General features: G+C 35.6%; 1 protein-coding gene across 1 annotated transcript in view; it reads right to left on the reverse strand.

Moving 5' to 3' along the window:
- Nucleotides 1–25,267, reverse strand: part of Rbp6 (RNA-binding protein 6) — a 655,858-nt gene that overhangs the window by 32,600 nt on the left and 597,991 nt on the right. Inside the window, exons 10-11 of the mRNA XM_083050120.1 lie at nucleotides 19,341–19,393; nucleotides 17,868–17,951 (exon numbers count right to left, since the gene is read on the reverse strand). Coding sequence (XP_082906246.1) covers nucleotides 17,868–17,951; nucleotides 19,341–19,393 — 137 coding nt within the window. The remainder of the gene's footprint in view (nucleotides 1–17,867; nucleotides 17,952–19,340; nucleotides 19,394–25,267) is intronic.

Below are 25,267 nucleotides of genomic sequence, written 5' to 3' on the forward strand. Positions count from 1 at the left end.
TTTACATATGATAATCTTAATTGGTGTTTGTAAACTGAGTATGTATGATATTTGTGCAATGTGTGAATGTGGGTATGGAATCTGGGTATGTACTACGTACTACGGATTACGGTTACCGTTAACACGAGCGAGAACACGAGAACTTGGTGGAACAACCTGGCACTTTGGGGTTGAAGCTTACCGGTGCAACCCCCGCTGGGGCTCACGGACACTCGGCCTACCCTTGGCCCCACTGCGCGGTACACGACCGCTCCTACCCAACAAGAGACATCACCGATCTTACATGACATAGAAATTTCTGTCGAACGCGCTAATTATATGTATATACGTGATAATTTTATTATCTATCGATTTGGTGGACCTGGTGCTAAATTAAATTTTATGCGATTGAAACTAAATATAAATAATTTATAAATAAATTCAAATCGTTTTTTGTTTAATTATACATAGAATTACTTTTTTACGATCGACATGTAAAATGTAATAATTACTTACATATTTCTGCATTTATAATTTTAAAGAAAATTAAAATTTTATTTTAAAATTTTAGACTTAATTAATATAAATAAATAAATATAAAAATATATAAAAATCGTAAAAATTACGAGAGAAATTACGCATTAGAAGATTTATATGTATTCCACATTTAAAGAAGAGATACATATTTATCTATAGTGTTAATGTATTGAAGTTATTACTACATAAAGATATAATTGCTGTTGCAATAATCCTTAGTAAATAACATAAAGGAACAAGTTTTGCAAAAATAACATGATTAGTTAACGACATATTTAATTTAGCACCGTGCATTCCATACACATGGCTTTCTAGATAAAGAGACGTTTATTACTTTGAGCTTATTTGGTCTACGAGTTAATGAAGTTGCAATTTCTGTAATTTCCTACTGATGAAGGCACGCGGTTATAGATAAATTAAGTCTCTTTATAATTACAAGATCTACTTATATGCATCACTATATACATATATAATTTAAACTTTTAATTCCAAATTGTATTCGAGAATATATGTATTCCTGTCGCTTTATCGTTTCAAACATGAATCTCGATTATAGTATAATAAATATAATCAACGTATAGTATACAAATAATAAGTAATTCTCAAAATTGAAAAAGTCTTAAATGGTCAGGAAAAAAGCACGTATGCTTACTCCATCAATCGTTCTTTATAAAATGGCAGATCAAATTGTACTGATCGTGTGAGGTGACACCTAGCTCATAGCAGAAACTTAAACATGTTACATCACTATGTCGTGCTGCAAGAAAGATAAACAGGATATTCTCTCAAGCTTCGATGAAAGGAAAGTTCGTTCAACTTTGTCTCTCTCTCCTTCTTCCAGCACACAATATCGAGAAAGTTTATCTACTTTTTTCGTTCATTGCGTGGTACTTTTTATTTGTTACAGACATTTATTATTTATAATCCTTAATCATTATAATAATAGAGCTTTAGAGAATCGTTATACGGCGTTAATACGTATACGCGCGTGCGTGAGTGAACTCACTCCGTCATTCCAGAGCGATCTCTGACGGGCATTAAGTATCACGTTACTGAGTACCCATGAGACATTTACAAAACTTTCGCGGTTGCAAGTTCTCTCTGCATCGCCTTTTTACGCGTTTTATTGTTGGTTACTTAATAAATCGTCCGAGCCCTCATCGATCGCCTGATAAATTAATTACTTTCACGAGTATGTTATTCTTAAGGCGCGTATAGCGCAAGCCGAGGAAAGGAGCAACGTCGGAAGCATGATTCTATACTGTACGAAATCTTACGCAATAAGAAAGAGTGGCGATTGTCGAATAAGATTTCGCGTGCAAGAAAACTTGAAGAGATTTTCTCAGCAAGTCGTAAAAATCTCATTTACACGATAACTTTAACTAAAAAAAAGAAATATCCGTTTAAATTAAAGAAATATAAATATCCTAAATATGCTATAATAGAATACGAAATGCCAGACATCATCAATCTATAAGTATTATGGTGGGGCTGTAATTTCAAACAATTTATTTATTTATTCCGCTAGATTTTTTCTCTCTTTATGTTGGCATACAATAATGCTAAATTAATGCATCTAAAATTGCTGTGAATTATTTATATATCTATCTATCATTGATCTAATCTTTTTTAAATTCGAAAATAATTTAAAAGTTGTTTATAAATGAATTCGATAATTTAACAAAAAAAGTACGTTGCGGAATTTATTAAATATTAATCATATATGAATGTCACAATTTTTCACCATGATACTTAGAGATTAACAAACATATTAGAGAAGTTCCTGTTTACGTCAAAATTAATATTAAGTTTCTCCCATTTTTGTTCCTAATCCCTAATTGACGTTTTAATTCAATCCCAAGCATAACCCGCGAGTCAATCGGCTTCAAAACTGCGCCATATATTGCTCTCACAAACGTTGTATTATCTTGGACGGTATATTTCCTTATATTTTTGAACGTTGTCCAATTGCTTTGTAATTTCATAATATTTTATTCATAGCGATGTTCTTCAAGTAATCTTGCGTGGCATGCGGTTTAGCATCATCAGATCATCTCTGTGAGCGCAAATGGCATTGTGAGAGTCATTCTCGGGATCGGGCCAAAGTATTACTTTTATCCACGCGCGATCATTAGTGATTTAACAACAATCTTACGAATAGCAACAATCGGACCATAGCTCGATAACGTTAACCGCGTCGTTCTGGGAAAATCCAAAGAAAAAAAATTTTGACGTTTTCTTTTATCTTTACGCGAGAATATATATCACGATATTAGTGAGTCAAGTGAAATTTATTAGATAAACAGAAGAATACACTTACATCGCGAGATTTTGTTTCCAGATAGGACGATGATGTTAACGCGAGCGAACTATAGCGCATAAAAGTATCAATAATATTATTTAAGCATTCTGTCGTTAACAAATGTATAAGCTCAGGATATAAGTGTCTCCTCTTGGGTTTGGCTTACTCCTGTCATTCAATTGTCCCGCTCGCAAACTCTCAAGCTTGCATTCGTATCGCGCATTTAGCGCTAAATGCAACTGCCTGACACTTAGTAGACAATTGAATGCATATTACCTGCGTATTAAGCAAACAAAGCTCAAAATTAGACGAGCACACTTAAGGATTATCCAATTTTCAATTCTCAGAATAATATTGACTGCATAAACTTTATTAGCCATCAAGACACACATCCGGCATATTCAATCTTCGTTAAATGCAGTTATTCAATTTCTAATTCGTGATAATTTTAGATTCAATTTTCACATGAGTCAAAAATAACTGAAAGTTAGGCAGCTACATTTATATCTAAACACGACACTAAACTAGAACGCGAATGCAAACCTTTAACAATTTGTATTGTCGGCGATTCGCCATAGTTCCAGCGAGACAATTCGCGAGGAACGAGCATAAATCTGGCTGCTCTCTTCATGAATCTCCATAACGTCTTAGGGGGACGAGGACGGACAATTCGCTCGTCGCCTTTCTGTCTCTCTTCTATGCGCGCGAGACTTATCGTAACATATATTTCGTACATACGTCTTTTATTTTTTCATTTTCTCGCCCTGCGATCCACACGGATGGTTCACGTAGGATCTTCATTAACGACAAACTCGAGAACACACAACGGAATCCAAACTCGATCACAGCTCTCGAACGTATAATACGTTGCGATACGGGTGGAATAATGCCAGAGGGATGCGGGCCAGCGAGGGGTGGGAAGGGCGAAACCGAGAAAGCAAGGCGAAGGAATTAGCGCGACGACATTACCGCACTCTCGCGCGCGCCCCGTTTCCTCTATTTACCGTTAATAAATCCGCGCTATAATTAATTAATCTTAATCTTCGTTACGTACAAAGGTAAATGTATGCGTGCAATGTGCAGGAACACGAAAGTACCGCGTCACTGTGATTTTCGCGTACATTATATAATGTATTCTCCTTCTTTTTAAAGATATATCTTTAATATCCTTAAAATTAATCTCTCTTGTCTTCCGTATGCAACCGCGCGTAGTTTAGAAAATGTTACTTTAATTAAATAAAAATGTTTAAAAAAATGAGCCACGTGTAACGAGAGAGTGTAATTAATATGCAGAGATTTTAATGTAAATCCCCGATTATATGACTGTTACTATGTTATTGTATTAAATGTATTAAATCTACTTAATTGCATTTCGTGTCGCATCGTCCTTGCTTTCGAGGTTTCCTGACGCTTTATTCGGGAGGGACGGAAGTGCGGGACTTCGGAAAGACCTGGAATGAGTTTAAAGGGTAATAATAACAAGAAGCACAAAATGGCCAACGGTCCTTGTGCGGCTTATTTCGATGCTAATCTCTCCTACGAGGGTCGGTACTCTTTTTTTCTTACGTTTCACTTTCGCCTAACTCGATTTATGCCTTATTCTACGTTTAGCAATATGTAACTTTTTTTCTGGTTAAGAAATAGTCACGTGCCGCGATAACGGCACCTTGTTTGCGATGCACTTGAGCGATGCATTTTAATCCTCCCATAATAAATTTGTAGTCGACAAATATAGGCTGACCACGGTATTAGAAACACGTGCAAATAATTTATTTTAAGTTTACTCCCTTTTTCAGTTTATTTCAACTGATTTTCTTCTCTTCTCTATCATTACCTTAATAGAAATTTATGATAAGCTATCTCTTAGTAAAAATTTAATTTCCTGCTGCCAAGACATTTAATCTTGAAACGTAGAAAAATTCATGATAAATGTCCTTGTCCCGTTTCTCTATCCGCACGTCGTTATATTTATATTTTACCCGAAGAAAAATCACCTGCAAAGTTTATTACTGTGACAAAAAAGATATTCGCTCCAATAGCAGGAGACTCTGAATATTAAAATATTCCGAAAATATTATTGGGAGGGAGAGAACTGTTTAAGACTATAGTAAAATGTATTACTGTTCTATTTTGTTTGATACTACTGGCAATCTAATTTGTATGCAATTCAATTTCACGCGTTTATCGCAATTTTGCGTTGTTACGAATCCATGCGTACAATTTTTCGATCGATAATACTAACAATATAATCATTAGTGGCGAATTTCGGGATTGTTATAAAATATTGATAAATATTGATATAATTTTAACGCGCGTCGCTTCGACAAGGCGCCGTAATCGAAGCACTCGGAAACGTCTATATCGTTATATCTACGTATATATGTCCTACACTAAGTGTTTTCGATTAAAGTGTTTAGCTTAGAGATTACATAGAACGTGGCTACATCTCGAAACGCTACGTGAGATCAACATCTACGTGAGAGAAACGCGTTAAGTTTAAAGTGAATGGAAAATAATGATGTGGATTGGCTGGTGAAAGGATACGGATACGGAAAGGAAATTGGAGGAGGGGTACTCTAGAAAAGCACGGGGTAAAACAGACCGTGGTCTTTAATAATCATTAATTGTCTACGTATAGCCATAATCTGACTTGCGTTCTCATTAATGGCTCATTAAAACTTCCTATTAAGAGAGATATCTACCTCGGATTATATCATCATCAATTTATTATTATCGCGTGTTGTGTGTGAGTTTAATATAGCTGCTATATATCCCCTCCCCCTACACACGCACTGTGACGAAGGGGTAAGAATTATCTCGGCATAACCTCTGTGCTAATTATATCTACTTTTCATCATAGGCGACTGTTCTTGATGACAAGGCTACCTCACGATATTCCGATATTCTTACATTTGTGACAACTGTCAATCCCGTTTTTGAAACGGTTTAGTAAAAACCTGAATTTACATGTAATAGTTATAATCAATTGTTCTAATATTTCCTTAATTTGACAATGCATCTATAACATAACTTTGCACTGATATGTTTCACAGAAAATGAGTTTTACAATATTCGTTTAATTTTGTGATACAAGTAGCCTTGTCACTGAGCATCACACAGATTCGGATGAACGCTCTTTATTCTCAGACGCTTTTCAAATTAACGACGAAGGAATCTGTCTACTTCTACGCGAACGAGAAGAAGAAGACAAAGTGGAGGAATAGAAAGAGAGAGAGAGAAGGTGGATAGCACTCGATTTCCATCGGAGAACCATTAAATCTTGTCGCTTGACTTCCATATCTTTTTTATTTTTTCGCCCCATTTTATTTTTTGCCCTATTTTTTTCTCTCTCTTTCCCTTGCCTCGGCATTTACGCGTTTACCAGTTTCTTTCCTTGCTATTCCTTCATTCCTGTTTGCTTGAGAGTGAATGCTTTTGCAGGAGGGCGAGCACTTTTTCGCGCGAGATATTTCTGTCGAAGGTATTCGTGTGTATGTCGATATGCGATGCGTATGTGCGTGCGTGTGTGTGTGTGTTTGTTTTTTTGTTTTAAAAAAAAGTTCTTGTGTTTGGCAGTACCTAATGGAATGGGGGTAGAGGCAGGCGACGCTTTGCTTGACGAAGGACCACAGAGTTTGCCAGCCATGCGTCTGTGAACATTTTTTAATTTCCGGTCAAGCGATTCACGTGAGAACAGACTGTTTCAGTGGCAAAATTCAGAAATTCGGTTTTCGACGGTTACCGATAATAAAAATATTTATTCGTTGCACATAATATCATACAGATACAGTCTCGGATTAACCTTTCGATGATAACTGCGGTGATATCTCACTCTAACGTGACGTATATAAGCTGACAAAATTTGTGCGGTTTATGTTAACAGCGAATGGTTATTCCAAGCTACAAAATTATTATCATAGGCGATTTTGACAAGAATTATTTATTCATTATGAGATAGTTCAATGCACTTTCAACATATAGCGACAAATAGTCGGAGGAAAAAAATTAAATATTAAAAGGCTATTCTGAAATACATAAAAATGTGTTGTGTCAGTTCACGGAAATATTATTTTATGCAGCAATTTTTCCATTTCAATACAAAAAAAAATATAACGAGCAAATTTTTTATTTTATTTTACATAAATATTCTGAGCATTATAGCTATCGAATAATGCTCAATTTCATCAAGTGGTTGTAAAAATCGGGACATATTTATGTTTGCGCGCGAAAATGTCAGTTCAATATCTCGGATTATAAATTTGTCATATTCGCGCGTTGAATCGATTAGAACGATATTGGAGAAAAATTTGCATTAAAATTGGGAATTATGTATGTAGATATTTATTTTGCAGTTGAAATTTTCAAGATGCAAACTCTTTGTTTATCGTTTAATGAACTGCACAATATTTATCGAGCTAGATGTAGCGTCGTGCCTACTGCAAATGCATTTGCAAATGCTGCGAGATCCACTCATTCTAATAACAAACAATAAAAATCGGCCCGACGAGTAGCGTCGCGTATTATTATATTAATCGTAGCGATTCCATATTTATCACCGGCGAATAATCACTATACATCGTAGAAATAAATGATATTCCATTAATAATTCACAAGACAATTTGTATTTCAACAAATATGAGCAACATTAATTTACATCACCCGCGTTCTGTATATATTATCTCCGCGCTTTGTATATATATATATTTATATTTATATTTATTTATATTATTTATTTTTTTATTTATATCGTGTATACATAATATGCAATGTGAATAAATGACTGTACAATTGCGCGTATTTACAAGATGTTCCCAAAAGCATTGAGTTATGAAATGAGATACATTTAAATATAAAACGCGATTTGCTTGAAAAATTTGAGGAGAAAAGAATTAGGAAAAAAAATTAATAAAATATTATTGCCGCATATATTATCTATACGGAGAATATCTTATTTCCAAAAATATGCAAAACTAACGTGTAATAATAATATACTTTCCTGCATTGTTTTAAACATATGTGCTCTATAAAAAATAATAAAATCACAAAAATTGTATAAAACGTTTATAAATACATTTCCGAAAAAGAAAAATATATATTTACATAAAATGTGAAATATTATAATTATGTATAGAGTTTATTGATTGGTGGGGGAGCAAGCTTAAGATATTTTGCTACTTTAATATCATATATTTTTGAGTTCGATGCTTTTTTTCTCCGAAAGGCTCAATTTATTCCTAGTGAAACATGGATACTTCTAAAAAATGCAGAACCTTACATCAGTTCTGACACTTTCTTGAAGTTTCCTCGGATGTACGTAGACTTTCGTGACTCAGTGCATTTCCGGAACGAAATCTCTCGAGCGCTTTTGTGTGTGCGCGCTCTCGTGCACGCGCGCACATATTTGTACGCAACACGTTGCGAGGGCAAGTTTGCATTTGTGTTCCCGGGACGCGAGCAGGTGCCGCCGTATATACTGCATGTGTCTCTCGCATGACGGCGATATCGTAAATCTCCCGAAACGGCGTTATATATAAGCTTCGGATATTTGGGATTCTTAGCGCAGAGTTGAGGTTTTCCTTAAACTATAACGTATTACCTTAGCCTTGCCTCGCGGAACGATATATGTACAACGGTTTACGTGTATATATTTGTGTGTATATATATGTATCATATATATATATATATATATATATATATATATATATATATATATATATGATACAGCAAGAGATACACGATCCATAGAAAATATAACTCTCGTCGGTGCGCGAATGTAGAAGGAGAGAGCATTTCGCGCCCGATATCGCGCGGTCAAAAGGACTCGGCATTAATGTTCCGTAGAATCCATCCTGACCGCTGTAGCAATATATTTTTTCGCGTAAAGTTTTTCTTGCGTTTGCAATATTCAAAATTTATGCATGCATACTGCATTGGAAAAAAATTAATAACAATAAGAAGATGAAAATATAATATTATTTATGTCATTGCTGTATTCTCACAATCAGTATTCTCTTTTTTCGTTTTATTCAATTAAACGCTTTTATAATTAATTTGTCGAACATATTCGTACATGCTAATAAGGAACATTAAGAAGGAAAATAGATAACAACATGATTATTGGAGAATTGTAAATACGAAAGATAATAAATCGCGAAAAATAAATGTACAGTAGATTCGCATGTGTAAATATAATGCATATCTATTTTCTTTTCACTATTTCCTGTCAGTTGTCTTTATGCGTCGCAAATTGTAATCATTGCACTGGATCTGTGACTCTTTTTTTTTCTTCGTACTCGTTAAGATTTAAGAAACAAACCAAATCAATTCCCGCGCACCCGCAAAGAAACTGCAGTATCACTTGCAAGAATAATTAAAATTCAAATCATTCCATCTCTTTTACTCTCCCTCGTTCGCCAGGTTTTATTTCCGGTGGTATCTCGCGGTTTGAATTCGCCAATGGAAGCGAATCGGCTGTTCGCGTTGAATAAAGACCGAAACAACGGAAGAGAGCAGAAAGAGTACGAGAGAGTTATGTGCATTGCCCATCGATGGAACGAAACAAAGACCAGAAGCGCAAAAACGGAAATAAAAGGGGGGAAGAAAAAAGAAAAATCCGTCACGGTTACGCGATGAAATGTAATGACACGCCCTCGAAAGTAACACAAATCGAGGTTGTCGCGGAATTAATACTATGTGAGCAATCACACGATTGTCCATACACCGAAATGCTCTTAGACATATAGTATTGACGATTCGAGCAAAAATAAAAAAGGCAGATCACAGAGAAACTTGACAATTTTAAATAAAATACTGTGGTGCCCCGTACTTACATTTTAAGACATTTATTTGAAAAAATAGTATTATATATATATATATATATATATATATATGTTTTTATGTTTAAAGTCGTATATGTTTTAAAGAATTTTAAAATAAACATGCATAAAATTATAAAATAATATTTCCTTTATAATCTTTGTGTGAGAACACAATATTTTAATCAAAACGCTGCTTGCGCACGTTTCATCATTAATCTTTAAATTCTAAAGAGAGAGAGAAAGAAGAGAGAGATAATTATCTTAGGTTTTTTGTTATATTAAAAACAATTGTAGATAAAAGGAAATTTATATTATTTTATATGTTAATTCATATAATTGACAATTTTTAAAATAAATATGACAATTATTTAAAACTCATATAATTAAGTATAAGTGGAAACAAATAATTACCATGTGTAATAAAGATTTTTCTAAAATTTAATGCATAAAAAATTATATAAGAATTTAAGAATCACACGCTTGCGTTTTAAAAAGAGTGGAAAAAATAGAAATGATTCAAGCGCAAAAGATTGAAAGGAGGTCGCGATCGTTGCGAGCGGCAGGTTAGCAGAAACGCAGGTTGAGGCACCACAATAACCCCCTCGTGTTCATCCTCCTTACCCTTTTCACCCCTCCCATCCACTGGTACGGTAACGGTAACCGACGATTTATTGCGTGGCGCAACGAGCGCGCACGGTAACACGTTACGGTAATGACTGTGAAATACGACGGTGCGCCTCTGCTACCACCCCCTACTACCCTCGCAACCCTTCCGCTTTGCCGCAGCTGCCCCGGCCACCCCCCGGCTTTTGAAAGGACTGAGTTTCGATTCGCGTGTATGTACGCGAATCGTGAGCGTGTAAAAAACTCTCGTCTTTTATCCCTCTTTTTCTCTCCTCGTTCTCTCCCTCTCATTCTTTAATCGAATCGAATACGGATAGAAATATTTTGCGCTTAGAGGAATGAGTTTTTTGGAGGAATGCCATCGATTATGGCACTCGATATTATTATCTCAAGTACGCGTTGCGATATTAAGGGGAATAAATAATAAATAAATAACGCAACGCGCGAGATGCGAATTGAAGCGTATTGAAAATGATATATAAGCTACAGTGAGTTGCAGTGAAATTGAGTTAATACAGAGTAGTTCTATAAATTACTGCTCGTAAAATAATTTAATATAAGATATTACATTCTAAAAATATAGAAATAAAACATAAATTTTTACACATTTTTTTTAGAAAATGTGCAAGCTGTCAGATATTTATATTTTATAAAGTACTCACAGTACACTTCTCATAGTATTTATGCTGTTCTCCGTAGCGGTATTGGTTTTAATCTTCATTCACAAATCTTCCTCAGCCGAAAGTTAACAACTGACTGAATAAAACTTTAGACTTTCTGATATGCGATCTCCATTCCAATAACTTTGCAATGATATTATTTGTTTATATTCGGCGGTCACCGAACATTGAAGCGGGAATTATACGCACTATATGCATACTACATACAAGAATGGCTGAAATTTTATTTAGTTAGGTTTTAATCTCTGACCGAGAAGAATCTGTGTGAAAATTGAAAAGTACCGTTCTCTACGAAACTATACTTTAATACGAAGAACAATATAATATTAGAGATATACTTGTAAGTACTTTACAACACGCGGACATTTGTCAGTTATTAGTTTTGATAATAATTTAAATTATTTAAAAACTCCTGATTTTTAGAAATCTATTATATTTATTTTATAAAAACAATATTCTAATTTCTGTGATTAAGAGGCAATGTTGATTAGCCATGGATGGCAATGTGTGATTGCTTAACATATAGCACAAGCGATTATTATTATTAAATATTATTGAAAAAATGTCATTACCTAATAGGTAAAATCATATATTATCTAAAATAGATAATTTGAACAGATAATTTTTCATTGTACCTGCAAAGACGCGTATTGAATCAAAAATTGGGATGGTTTTAATTGACAATAATGAGTTTTAAGTCCCTATTCATTCTCGTTTATCGACCGTAACCCACTCTACAAATGGCGCGCGTTGTTCGCACAATCCGGTGTGTTGAAAGGAAGAGCAAAAAAAAACAATAATCTGAAAGAACAATCGCATTGATAACATATTGACGTCAATCGGACAATAAATGGATAACAAATATTCTCGTTAACAGCGCACGCGCTAGTTTTATCCTTAACGAGATTGTCCTCTCTTTCCTCTCTCCGATATTCTACTATTCCGTTAATCCAACCGGACGGAGGAGTTGTATGAACTCAAATCGGTTCTTGCAAGAAAATTGATCCTCGTATGATAGATTCGCTACGCGTCGAGAAAGAGCGATGAGGAGAAGGAGAGCCCCGATACTCTCGCAAAAGTCCGTGCACGAAGACGAGGGGGTATAAGCCGACGAAAAGAAAAGGAGAAGAGTCCTTTCGAGTTCCTCTGAAAAACCGACTGATGTTCAATGAGGCGTCTAGGACTACCGCCCTTCCTCGAGCAACGAGGAAGAGAAGACAAGCTCGTTATATCGCGTTTGCATTCTAAGAGGAAATCGTCGCCGTTGTCGTTGCCTTCGTCGTTACGTTGTCTACTCAAGCGGCGTTATCCCGGGAAAAATATGGAGACGTTGCAGCAGCTCGTTATTTTCTCTGCGTAAAAAAAACGGGTCACACGGACTAAAAAAGATTCGGCCTTTTCACTATCCGTCTCGCGAACCGAACCGAGAGAATCTAACCGACCGGGAAGTTATTTTAACGCGTATCACGAGAAAGGACAAGTACCTTCGCGAGAAATTGCGCCCCATCATCTCTCCTTCTCTTCGCGTTTCTCTCTTTACCGATGTTTCTCGCATCATACGAAGATTAAGCGTCTTTCTCTCTTCTAACATCGATCTTTTTGCGCGATTTCCGTCATTTCCTGTGCTCGCTCTCTACTCGGGAATGATTCTGCTGTATCTTCGCGAAGTAGCCGTGCAGCAACTTGTCTCCTCTACTGAGGGCGAAATGAAGGAAGAAAAGAGTAATCTCGAAGTATCTAAAACTATCAATTTCCTATGCCTCTAATCTTTCTTTTTCACCAATTTTTTTAAAATTACTATTTCATGATTCGCTGTTATTACATTATCCGTTTCGTCCCGTTTTTATGAGTTTGACGATCGAATACGTCGCCGAAAACGTTGACTCACGCAAGGATAAGAAATTGGATCGAGCTTTGTTAGGCGCTGGAATATTTAACGTGTCATATCGGACAAACTGCGAAAGCGATGCCTCTCTTTTATCGCGTTTATTCAAATTTTTCACTACGCATTTCACACTATAAACATTGAAATTTGTGTGTGTGTATGTGAGACTAATTGCTTTTTATGTTACATATTTTCAAACCTATATAGAAACAAATCAACTAATTTTATACTTATTGATAATATTTCACGTAAATATTACACATGTAATATTATATCTTCTTTAGTCATTTGTGAACGGCAGTGTAGTTTCGGATTTGAGACGTAATTGAGACATGCCGATCTCACGTCAATATTTAACAAATAAACTACCTTCGGAAACTACTTCGCTCTCGGGAAACTTGTAGCGTAACTAGAACGACTTTGCTGCATGATGTTGAGCTGACGCACTAAATATATCATCTATCTTAGAATATGATTTAAAGAGGCAAATGAGAGAATCAAATTTGTTTATAATTTTCGCAATATTTGAAATTTGATAATCACAATAATGTGACTCAATATTGCACATACGTGTGTGATATCATATATTATCCATTTATATATCTTGTATATCCCATTAATAATATGCATATTTTTTTTAAACACATATGGTGATGGAAAGTTTAAAATGTCAAAACACTGAGATAGCTAACAAAGTATTATTTTTCAATTAATGGGTTTTTCATGACGAGATAATTTTATAACGAGACATTTAATCTTAAAAATTGAAATGAAATTCCATAATAAGGGAAATACGAAATCTAATATATCATGTATGATATAATATAAATCAATTCTTTATCGATGGAAACGTGTGACTCGACTTTCGTAAAAACAACTTTTGCGCGCTTTTCCTCTCTCCATTTATTAGTTTCCTAAAGAATATTTATCAATACATGAAACACGAACCGGTTCTCGAATTCAGTTCGCGAATCCTTCGGCGCTGTCGTTTCGTGACGCGAAGGTGAATGTCTAGCGATGATCGTTAAATCACGACTGCCATTTGCCTTCGCCTCGGAATATTTGCAATTCGGGAACATTCGAAGACTTTCCCTGAAGAAGTTCTCCCGCAAAGCGAATATATCCCCGAATATACATCGCCGCCCCCTACTCAGAAATATCTTTCCAATCCCATGTCGGATTCGTTCCTGCGTGGAAGATCGCCCCGTTCTTCGTGTTTGCGTAGAGGGTGGCTTAACAGACGAATGTTTTTCGGACATTGGGAATACATTGAAGGAGGCGGACAGGGGGGTGGCGAGGAGTACTCCTCTATAGCGATCAATCATCGCGGATGATATCCATTTTTCCTTCTACCACCATGCCTCGTGAACTGTACGCAATAAGACAAGTTCGGGACGGGAGGATCAAACATGGACGAAGAGGTTGGAAAGGTGGCCACACGAGAACGGAAAGGAGTTTCCGAAAAGTTATTCAAATGCTTTAAGTAACGAATTGCCGAAGGAAATTGGAAACGATTCTGAAAGCATTGATCACATCCCTGGAGAAGAGCGAGGATCGGTTCGAGAGAAAGGTCATGACGGAGGGCGGAGGAGAACAGGTTTTTCGAGGGACGGGTCAATGTCCGAAAAACATTATACATTATTTATGAGTTTCCTTCCCATCCGCGTATGTATCGTTCTAAGAATCGATATACTTCATACTATGTGAATTTCGATTCCTCGACAAGAGGAGAAATCTCGCGCGTTTCGCTTTTTCTCGAAGCATTCTCCGCAAATACAAAACGCGATATTGTTGAGCGATACTATCTCCTATCTCCCGAGTTAATTAATCTCGATCGTGACGAGGCACCGGTCGCAGTTTGTCCGACGCTAACGACGTGACGCGTTATTACCGCTTTACATGCTTGACACAGAGGAGCGGTAAACCGTGCACGAGGGTTAGAATTATAGGGGAGTGCGTAACTTCGATCGCAATCGCCTTTCGCGGAACACGCGGAACAAAACGTGCGTACATTTACCAGACGGGGAACGATAGAGACAAGCAGGCATAACACACGAGAGCGATAGCGTGTATGACGTTCTGGCAGGCGTCAACAAGGTAAAGCCTTTAAAAAAGCGTTATAGTTATGCGAAGTTTATGCAACAATACGCAATTGAAGAGCTAAAATAAACCAAGAAAACTTTTAAAAAATTTTTTATATTTATTTATTAGAAAATTTTAAAATGAAAGCAATGTATAAGCATTTTGATTAAGTTTAAATCAATTTAGAATGCAATTTTCGACAAACCTACAATTATTATAAATAATTCTTTTATAATATTTATTACAAATTTTTTTAAAATAACTAAAAAATAAATGTTTCTTTGTTTCAAATTTCGCAAAATAAAATTCACAGATGCAATTTACTTAATGTTAGTTAAGTTTAAAGAAAATGCAGCTTTCTTCTATTGATATTTTAAATTTTTATTAACTCTGTAAATTTTTATTTAATTGTATTATATAAACTAAATTTACAAAATAATAATAAATTAAAATAGTATTATATTCAGCAAAATCTAAATAGTAATATATTCAATAAAAACTGAAATAATAATTAAATATCGTTAAAAAACAATTATTAAAAATAAGAAACAAAACAAAATTAATAAATAGATACGATAATTCGCGAAATTACATGCTAATAATTTATTATTTTCCATAAAATATAAATAAACATCTCGCGATATCTATTATTTGTAATAGAAGAGAGATGCATTCTAGAGAGTGCAACTTATCCAAATGCAATGCATCTGTGATTTTGATTTTACGAATGCAATATGAAGAAGGCTTGAAAGGAAGACTTCGAAAGGTTCGCCAACGAGCTATCATCCACTTCGATTAGGTCGATATTGAAAGATGGACGTGCTCTCACTCTCTCTCTCTCTCTCTCATTTTCCTTGGATACCCTATTAATCGCTGTAGCCATACGTACATATATGTGCAAGTAGCTGTATGAATGTGTGTATAAGAGCGGACCGCGATGCGGTTCCCTCGCGTATCATTGTCAATCGATATGTACTCGTTACCTCTGCCAGATATCAACAATGACATTTTACCCTGCTCCCGCCGCACATTTCATATTGCGATCGATTTCACAATCCGTTAACCGAGCCAAACAGCTTTGAACAGCTCGAACTCAATTTTACTGACATCGTATTTTCGAAATATTGATGCGTATTCGCAAAATATATAATATTGGTTTTATTACGTGCTATGCAGTTTTGGCTAATAAACGCGTTTTAAAAGCAAAAGTATTTTCTAATAACTTTTATCGGCTATTTCAATATTTAGTGGCATTCGCTCATGTATTCAAACATTGATTGGATATTTGCTTTTATTGAGATTGCTATTGCGATGCATTCGTTATTGAAATGAATGATTGATTTCACATAGAGTGGCTTACCGAAATATTTTCAAACGATAATACATTCTATAAATTGAATGAAGTCATTCGTGAATTGCGAGTCATTTTATACTTGGCGTAATATATTAAATCGCGCATTTCTTTCTCTGCTTATATTCTTTATTTTTTTCGTTCATATATATATATATACAATATACGCGATTTTTTGAGATTTTAAATTCTTTAAAAATTATAGCCTCAACACAAGAGGGAGAGTCAATAGTACACCGCGGCTATAACAGCTCAATAAATTCCAGATCCACGGGTAACGCCACTTTTTCGCAAACACCCGGTGATTTATTGTCTATCGCAGAACGAGAAAGAGAATAGATTACTTTATGCTATGAAATATATTGTTCTCTCTTTAAAAAAAATGTCATCTAAAAATATAATAAAGAAATAAAGTATAACAAAATAAAATTAATTTTCCTCGAAATTGTGACGTATCTCAAACAAGGTCTGTCTAGCCCGAAATTTAAATTTATGTTTTAAAAGTCTTGCTAAATTCTTAGTTGTAAATAGCCGTACGAAATCCATCTTGAACATCTTGCTAATTAAATAAATATAGAGCAGATCAAAATGATTATTACCGATACATATCAAAGTGACAAATTTTTCTTTATTAGTATTCTTAAGTCTTAAAGCGGGGAAACTTTGATATAGATAAGTTTTATCGATTTGTACGATTTTTCACCGCTGGCTGCTGCCTTACGGTATGCTCGATTTGTAAGAAAATATGCAAAAGCAACACCGCGACAAGTATCGAATACGCGCTCCAATAATGTACAAACTTTTCATAGAGAAGCGAGGCCGATTTCGCAGCCGGATCGAGCAGTCGTGTCGGCAGGCCGACCCCGCTCGACATTAATAATTTATCCCCGAATATCTTGTAACACCAGGCGAAGTTTCTCACAACGCGGCATTTTTCGCGCTCCCGTCCCCGTTTCTTTCTCGCCCCTGTCCTATCCCGACTTTCGCGCTGTCGAGAGCAGCCCGAAACTTTGCGAAATCAGTGCTGTCCCTGCTTTAAGGATGATCCCTCCCTCCTCTTCCCCCGTGTTTTAAGGAATTTTATCGTCCTTTTCTTTACGAAGAGGAATAGCAATATTCAGCGGAACCTGCTAGCGTTTCGGGCCGTAGCGTTTCCGTTCGGGAGTTTGCAACCCCTGACGGAGTAGCACTTGTCTCGCGTATTACAGTTTCCACGCGTGCGTTGCATGGTTCTCTGCCACGCAATCGAATCGCACATCTTCTCACGGTAACACGGAGCCTATCTCCCGCCCGGCATAATTAATTGCGTCGCAACACGCTCTCTCATCGCGATGGGGATCGGATGGACGAAGCAACAGCATAGTCAATTAGCCTGTAGCGATGGGTTAGAGTGCGCGCACACAGCTCGGGTCGGCACCGTTAGTCGGCGAGTTAGTTCACAGAGGCATGGCGTTGTAGAGGTCCAGATTGGGATGGTAAAAGAGCGGTGTCGGGGTGGGCGGATTATGGTGGGGCGCGGGTTGCGCCTGTATGAGGTTTAAGTTCAAGTTCAGGGGCGCGATGTGGGCCGCATTGTGGTGGTTAAGATGGTTAAGACTAAGATGGTTACCTGTTGGGTAGGGTAATCCGAAACTAGGGTACCCAGAATAGCCGCGACCCGCCGCGTATGCCGCGTACGCTGCCGCTGGGAAACCTGCAAACATAACGAAAATTTTCATTACATTCTCTTCGTTTCTCTTCGTGCGCAATTGTCAGCGCTTCCGCCCTTTCATATCCGAGATTGTGTGATGATTTGCGCTTTTAAATGACAATACTGCTAAAGAGAACCGTTTAAATAACTCTTTTGCATTTTTAGTAGCGCTATTTTTATTATAATTTTTATTACATATGTTTCGATTTATGATATGTGAAAACATATAATTTTATCTTCAGGCTCCGCTTTATAGATATATAATTTTAAATTATATTTGACCTCTTTCATATATATGTGCTTTCAATTATTATAATTTTATAAATTCTTTACTTTATTACATTATTATTGCTGAATTTATTTACCTTGAGAATTTTAAGAAGAATTAAGAAGATTTATAAAGATTAGAAAATATTCTTTTTATCTCATTTCATAAATCGCAAATCACTAATAAAAAAAATATACAATATCTGATGCCACATTCAATCATAATTGATTTTATAGTAAAAGATTTAAAAAATTATCTCTTATTTTTATAAAAGATAAAAATCTAGATGCAAAGCTAAACATTTTGATAGACTTTCTTAACACAATTTTGTTAAATATCACATTGGATTAATAGTTAATAAAAATAGTTAAAAATTAATGAAATATAGAAAAGGAGCGATGAAACTTATCTAGTCTGCTAATGACTAAATTATACTTATTACTTATTAACTACTTATACTTATTAAGTCATGTCTATTATACAGGGTGTCCCCGAACTCGCGGATCAACTCTCGTGGGTAGATTCTTGGGATCATTTGGAGACGATTTTTCCTCAGCGAAAATGTCGAGGGAGGTCATCATTTTTTGCATGTTCCCAATTTTTGTCATCATGTATCTTTGTAACTAAGCCTTATATTAAAATTTTATTAAAGTAAACTCTATCTGAAATTAACTGAAGAATGTGATTTTGTTAATATTTTATTTCCACAAGGCTTAGTTTGTGAAAAACCCTTTATTTTCAATCGCTTATAACTCGAAAATTATTGGTGCCTCGACATTTTCGCTGAGGAAAAATCGTCTCCAAATGATCCCAGGAATCTACCCACGAGAGTTGATCAGCGAGTTCGAGGACACCCTGTATAACCATATCTGTATTCTGATGGTGATCTCTTAATTAATAATCAAATTAAATTTCCATTAATATAGAAACTAATAAAGTTAGTGAACTAATTCTAGTATTTATACATAATTTATATGTTAAAGCAATGAAATAGGTGATTATATATCAAGGTTGTCAAGTCATATGGTATCACTATTATTTTAGCTATGTCCGTCAGTTATAATAGTAGCCCTCAGTAAGTATCGAGTTTACTAGATATAAGCTCATATATATTTCATACTCACCATCAGGTAATGCTCCCAGAGACCACATAAAATCTATAAAGAAAAATAAATTCGATTAAAATGTAGGTTCGAAATCGATCAATGTGTTGTAAATACAACACATTTTTTTCTCTTTTTTTCTTTTCTCTCTTTTCACTTTTTTCAATTCTTTTCCCTTCATTCATATTGCGTGTTCGTTAGTGCAACGATTTCAAGTCTCCATCAAAATTTCTGCAACTACGTACGAAGAAAGATATTGATCGCTAGAAAACTTTAGAAGTGGCTTTAACGTCGGAAATGAAGTTTTCACGTGCCAATTCCGTGAAAATTATATACCACAGGACCAATATTTTTCCTCGAGCAGGCGAAAGATAGGCATAGACATTTAAGAATATGTACATGGAGATAAGTTAAATATATGAAGCAAAGCGTTGCAGAAATTCGTCGGGATCAACGATTTAAGTGTAACGGATGACTAGGTTCAAACGATAAAGAGAACGTAAAAAGAAAAGAAGAGAAGAAATAGGATTAAAAGCTTTCTAGGTTAATCAAAGAGTAAGAAAATGTGTGTGTGAGATAGAGAGAGAGAGAGAGAGAGAGAGAGAGAGAGAGAGAGAGAGAAAAAGAAAGGGAAAGAAAGATAAAAGACAGAGTAAAAAAGAGAATGATAGAGAGATCAAGGCATCCATGAAATTTCATAATTCGATACTAATTCAAAAGACCACACAACTAAGATTTTCACTATTTATATATGTATATCGCATCGACTATATAGCGCATCGACTAAACTGTGTGATAAGGTACTAGTAACTACGCGCGGCCGAGGTGTCTTCAATCTACGACAAAATAAACCCTCCTATAAACTATGGTTATTGTAGCCTCCAAAGGTATATTGGTTAATTATTTACCGTTAAGTAATATTTGCTAGGCTCTCTATATAGCTTATTAGATATCGACTAAGGGTCGGTAATATGCCACCACTCGATTGTTGTCCCACAAACTCTGACAAACTGTTTGCGGAATAATTTGAACAAAACACATGGATGTATCGATAGACATCCGTCGTTTATTTTTTGTTTTTACATCGTATATATGTATGGCATATTATCGACACCACTACCACATTTATATTGACGAGATACAATATTGAAAAAAACACCGACCACAATACTACACTACTGACTCACTATGCTAGCGTCCATATCGACGTTGCTCTCACAATATACGCAGATGGAAAAAGTATAAGAGCATTTATTCTAGCCATTAAAATATACACTGATACATATTAATAGTATTAGTAATTCCGTACCTAAAGTCTCTCTACCGGGCTGGTTTTGATTACGTCAAGCGCGCTCAATGGCATTTTACTATCGTTTTGCTCTTTTTTTTTCTCTGTCTTAATGGCTTTCTAAATTCTTCCGAGCTACAATAAAATTTGCATGTATACGTCGAGTACTATCTCGCATTTATTTCAATGGAATCATTTTTGCAGCATAAATACTACAGATATATTTTTATCACTTCATCGAAACACACGTGAATAGATCTCGACGATACTACGATAAATATTCTTGCGCGAATTACGCGCATGCTTTTCTATACGGCATCTACATAATACACCCTGTGTACTTTCTCAGATGCAACATATCGATCTCACGTAGAGCAGACGTTTACGTACGACATTAACATTAACAGTCTCTCGCAGTTCCGAGGAGCGCATAAAGCCTGTCTCAGCTCGAGTTTACGATCGAGTTGCCGGTCGATTAACATTTACGTCACATTGATGGAGCTTCGGCAACGTGGAATTCATTGAGCTACTCTTACTAGAATTTTATGTTTCCCCTTTTGATGCGTTTCCACTTGGGAAGGATGAGAACATTCGCGAGGCCATGTATCGGGGGTGCATTCCGTCTTGAGTCGTTCTGCGCCCCCGTTACAACTTGTGTGTACATATATATGTATATGTGAGTCGAATATTCTATAATCCCGAAACCAAAATCCGGCCCCAGCCAAGCATCACAAAGGCCAACAGAACGAAAGCTCGTTTCGTTCGAACAAATCTCTTCAAAGTTTGGTCTACTTACGAAACTGACAGTGTTGCGCCTCTCGGGCTAAGTACGTATTGTCTAGGACACACACGTCTCACGCATTATTATCAAGATAAACGGTACTATAGTGGTTTAAGAAGAGTTAAGTACTATGTAACAAGTAGTATATGAGTAGGAATACTGGGGAACTGAGGCATAGGTATAGACAGGTATACGCACGATATATATTTAGTATCCTATATAGAAAGGTATAATATTACGTATAACGTAATATAAATGTACTATGTAACGCTATATAGCTCGTTAAGTAAATAGGTACAATGTAATAGGTCTCTTTTTGAAGCCGCTGGTAAAATGCGTGTTCTTTGCGGAAGACGTTGAGGTTCCCGTTTTATACTTCATTTTTCTCGAAAAAAAAAATTCGTTATGAATAAGCATATTTGCTAAAGCGAATGTGAGTAGGAATGTTACGACAGAGAAATTCTAGTTTCTTTTTTTTTTCTGAACAATTCTCTCTGTCGATAATCGCAAGCAAGCCTACATACGATCTTCCGCGAAGAAGTGCCTAAAATATAATCTAAGCTAACGATATTATAGTGACTTCCCAAAAGCTATAGTCCACTAGTAGTCTCAACGGTAGGAACGTGTACATAGTATATTAATTCGCCCAAAACTGATTCGCTCTAACTAATCGAACCTAGAGCGCCTAGAGTCTCAATAATGTCTAAAGTCTGGTAACAACACAAATGTTTACCTAATTACCTAAATATGTATAGATAGATAGATATATATATGTATATATATATAGCTCCCAGATATGTATATCTGTTTGATCTATTACAAAAACTATAAGGTGTAATATATATGCGGCTCTCACAAAATAGATCGATATCAATATCAAATACTATGGTATTACCAAATAGATAAGATACAAAACAATATAACTTATATATCGTCTGGCGTAATCTATAATGGGTCGTTAGGTACATATCTATACGGGATGTCCGAAAATCATTGACATATATCACTCGGAATTTATTTTCTTTTTTTAGCAGTAGCTTTTGATATCGTTTGTCGCAATATTGAAAATTCAATCAATAATTAATTAAGTTTTAAATGACAATTTTTGTCACGGCCATTTAAGATTCATCTCATTATTTATTTGTATTCTAGAATAATGTCCTTTCTCATCAAATTATTTAATTTTCTATTTTACGAGCTCGATTTCTCATGCCTATCCATAAAACATTTTATGGACACATTATCGTTAATTTTGGGACATCCCATACAAAGTATATAGAATATAAATATATTATATATATATACGCGTATATGTATATAGATTCACGTATGCATGTATATACATATATGTAGATAGTGACGAGAATTTGTGTCTTTCCTTCTGAGTATCTTAATATCGTTTAGAGAACACACTCTCTGAGTTCCTTCTTGCTTCGAAATTATGAAATTTCATGAAGTCACTTGCGAAAAATATTTCGGAAGGCGCGACAAATGAAAAGTTCACCGACCATTTGCTGCGAGCTCTCATCGCGCTAACCGCCTCGTCGCATCGCCGACAATTTTTGTCGGCGCGTCGGCGCTAATTGATTTTCTTCAATTATCGCACGTATCGCGGCACACGCGGCACACCGCTACCTGGGAATGTGTTTTCCTCTTTTTTATTTTATATTTCTGTTTTCTGATAAAATATTCAGTAATCAACGCGGCCTCGACGAAGAGCGCGCTCACCGATTGAGCGAACGATTGTTTCGCCCCGATAAATATATCCTGCTGTTTTTGACGACGCTCGAAAATACGAGCCACGAAAAACGCGAAACTATATTTTTATTTATTTTTTTTTTCATCGCGGCTTCTCTAATTATTATCATCCGGTCTCGTCGCGCGTAACCTCGCAGACGGCCATTTCTACGTTTAGAGCTTTGTTCGCGTCGCTAAAATTTCAACTAAGTTCTACCAACGAATTGACAGCCACCAGGCGAACATACGATCTCTCCATCGGGGAATTGTCGTTTCGTTTTCCCATCGGGGTGACCTGAAAATCGTCGCACGACAGGAGCTCACCTGTCCTTCGATTTCCTATCGTTCTATCGTTTCTCTTTCGTTGAAGGTTCGATGTCGGCGTTAAGTTCTACAGCGTTTTAATTGAAATGCTTTTAACGGCAAGTGATGGACGCCGAGAACTTAATTATCGACGTTGGTAGATGATCGAAACTTGATTAGACACGACTTGTACCAGTTACCGTCTCTCTTTCTCTCTCTTCGTCAATTTTACCTATCTTCATTAATTAAGATGTTTCTATAAATATATTTAACCTTTCAGAGAATATATATAGTATATATAAGTATATATATATATATACTTTTTTATTAAACACAGCAGCACACAATACTAATACACAATAAATCATTATTATCGTTTCGACTCTTTATAAACTTTTGACATGTGTTTATGCACCAGTTTCAAATTAAAAATATTACGATTGTACAGAAATGTGTTTCACATCTAGAAACATCAGAATAGATTATCAGCTTCTAAAGGTCAAAAGATCAAGAGTTCCATGAATTTTACTCTTATATTTAACATCATTTATTTTGAGAAGCAATAAATTTTTCAATTTTTATTATATTTTCATTTCGCTATATACCATAGATGATTAAATTATTTTTGCGTATTATGCGTTTTATTAAACATTATAAATACATAAATTGAAAGACAATCCCCGAAGGAGATACGTTTGACGCGACGGCGATTTTTTTTACTATTGAGCAACATTGGATCATTTCGGTCCGCTTTTTTTTCTCTACATTTGAACACTTTGTTTATTGTCCTACTACCTGCGTTGCTAATTATCTACGAAATAACTACCAGTCTTTTTTGTGATACGTTCATCTCGTTGTCTAATTTTTTTCACTACAAGAAAATGAGGCCCCATAGGTAACTACTACGCGTTCGAATAAATCTGCAATTTGCTACGCGTTCTGTTTCTACGATCACAGTTTTGCCGAACATTTTGTAAACCGCGAATAGCTCCGTGAAAGTATCGCGTTCTCGATATGTATCTCGAACTGGCAAATAAGAACGAGCTGTCTTTCTAATCTACGATATTGCACTTTACGATATCGATATCTATCACATCCGGTTGTTCGATCACTCCTCTATAATCGATATATATATATTAATTAATACTTTCGATTTTCTTCGTTGACTACTTACTTTAAAACGAATTCTAAAACAGTCTCAATTGAGGAATGTATAAAATATCGTTTAATCTAGTGCAATATTTCGTCGAAAAAATTAAATCATATGCTATATGAAAGAGATTAGTTTTTTATTGGAATCTCTAACTAGAGTAAAGAAATAAAAATCTCGTATCTTGAACAGTATTTTGGCCAATTGAGTCTTATATTAAATAGACTCTGATAAAATCCTGATTTCTCTTTTATAAAAATATAGTCAACTAATTGAGCTCTGAACTGTGTGATTGAACTATGCGATCTATTCGAAGACTCTAATTTTTGGCACATATCAAAATACAATCTCTGAACAAAATTAGAGATAACATCGCGTTTGCATATTGCAAAACCACGCCACTACATCGTTCTTTGACACGCGCGGATTGTTAAATTTATCCTTACGATTTATCCTCCATACAACGAGACCGGGAAAAAACATCGCTGTCGAGAGCAGAGAGTAACGCACAAAGAAACGTCTACTGATCGATCGAAAGCAAACAATAAAACAACATACACGGACGCGCAAGAGTGCAAGCCCCCCCAGAAAATCGCGCGACGATTTATTGCGGCCGCGAGAGGGGCGTGAGTATCGTAGGTCATAGGCCGATGGTTGGTATCGAGTACTCTGCGTTGATACCACTGCTT

The sequence above is a fragment of the Prenolepis imparis genome, unplaced genomic scaffold, assembly GCF_030444845.1.
Source record: "Prenolepis imparis isolate NDT839.2.m4 unplaced genomic scaffold, iyPreImpa1.0 SCAF_11, whole genome shotgun sequence".
Lineage (NCBI taxonomy): Eukaryota > Metazoa > Arthropoda > Insecta > Hymenoptera > Formicidae > Prenolepis > Prenolepis imparis.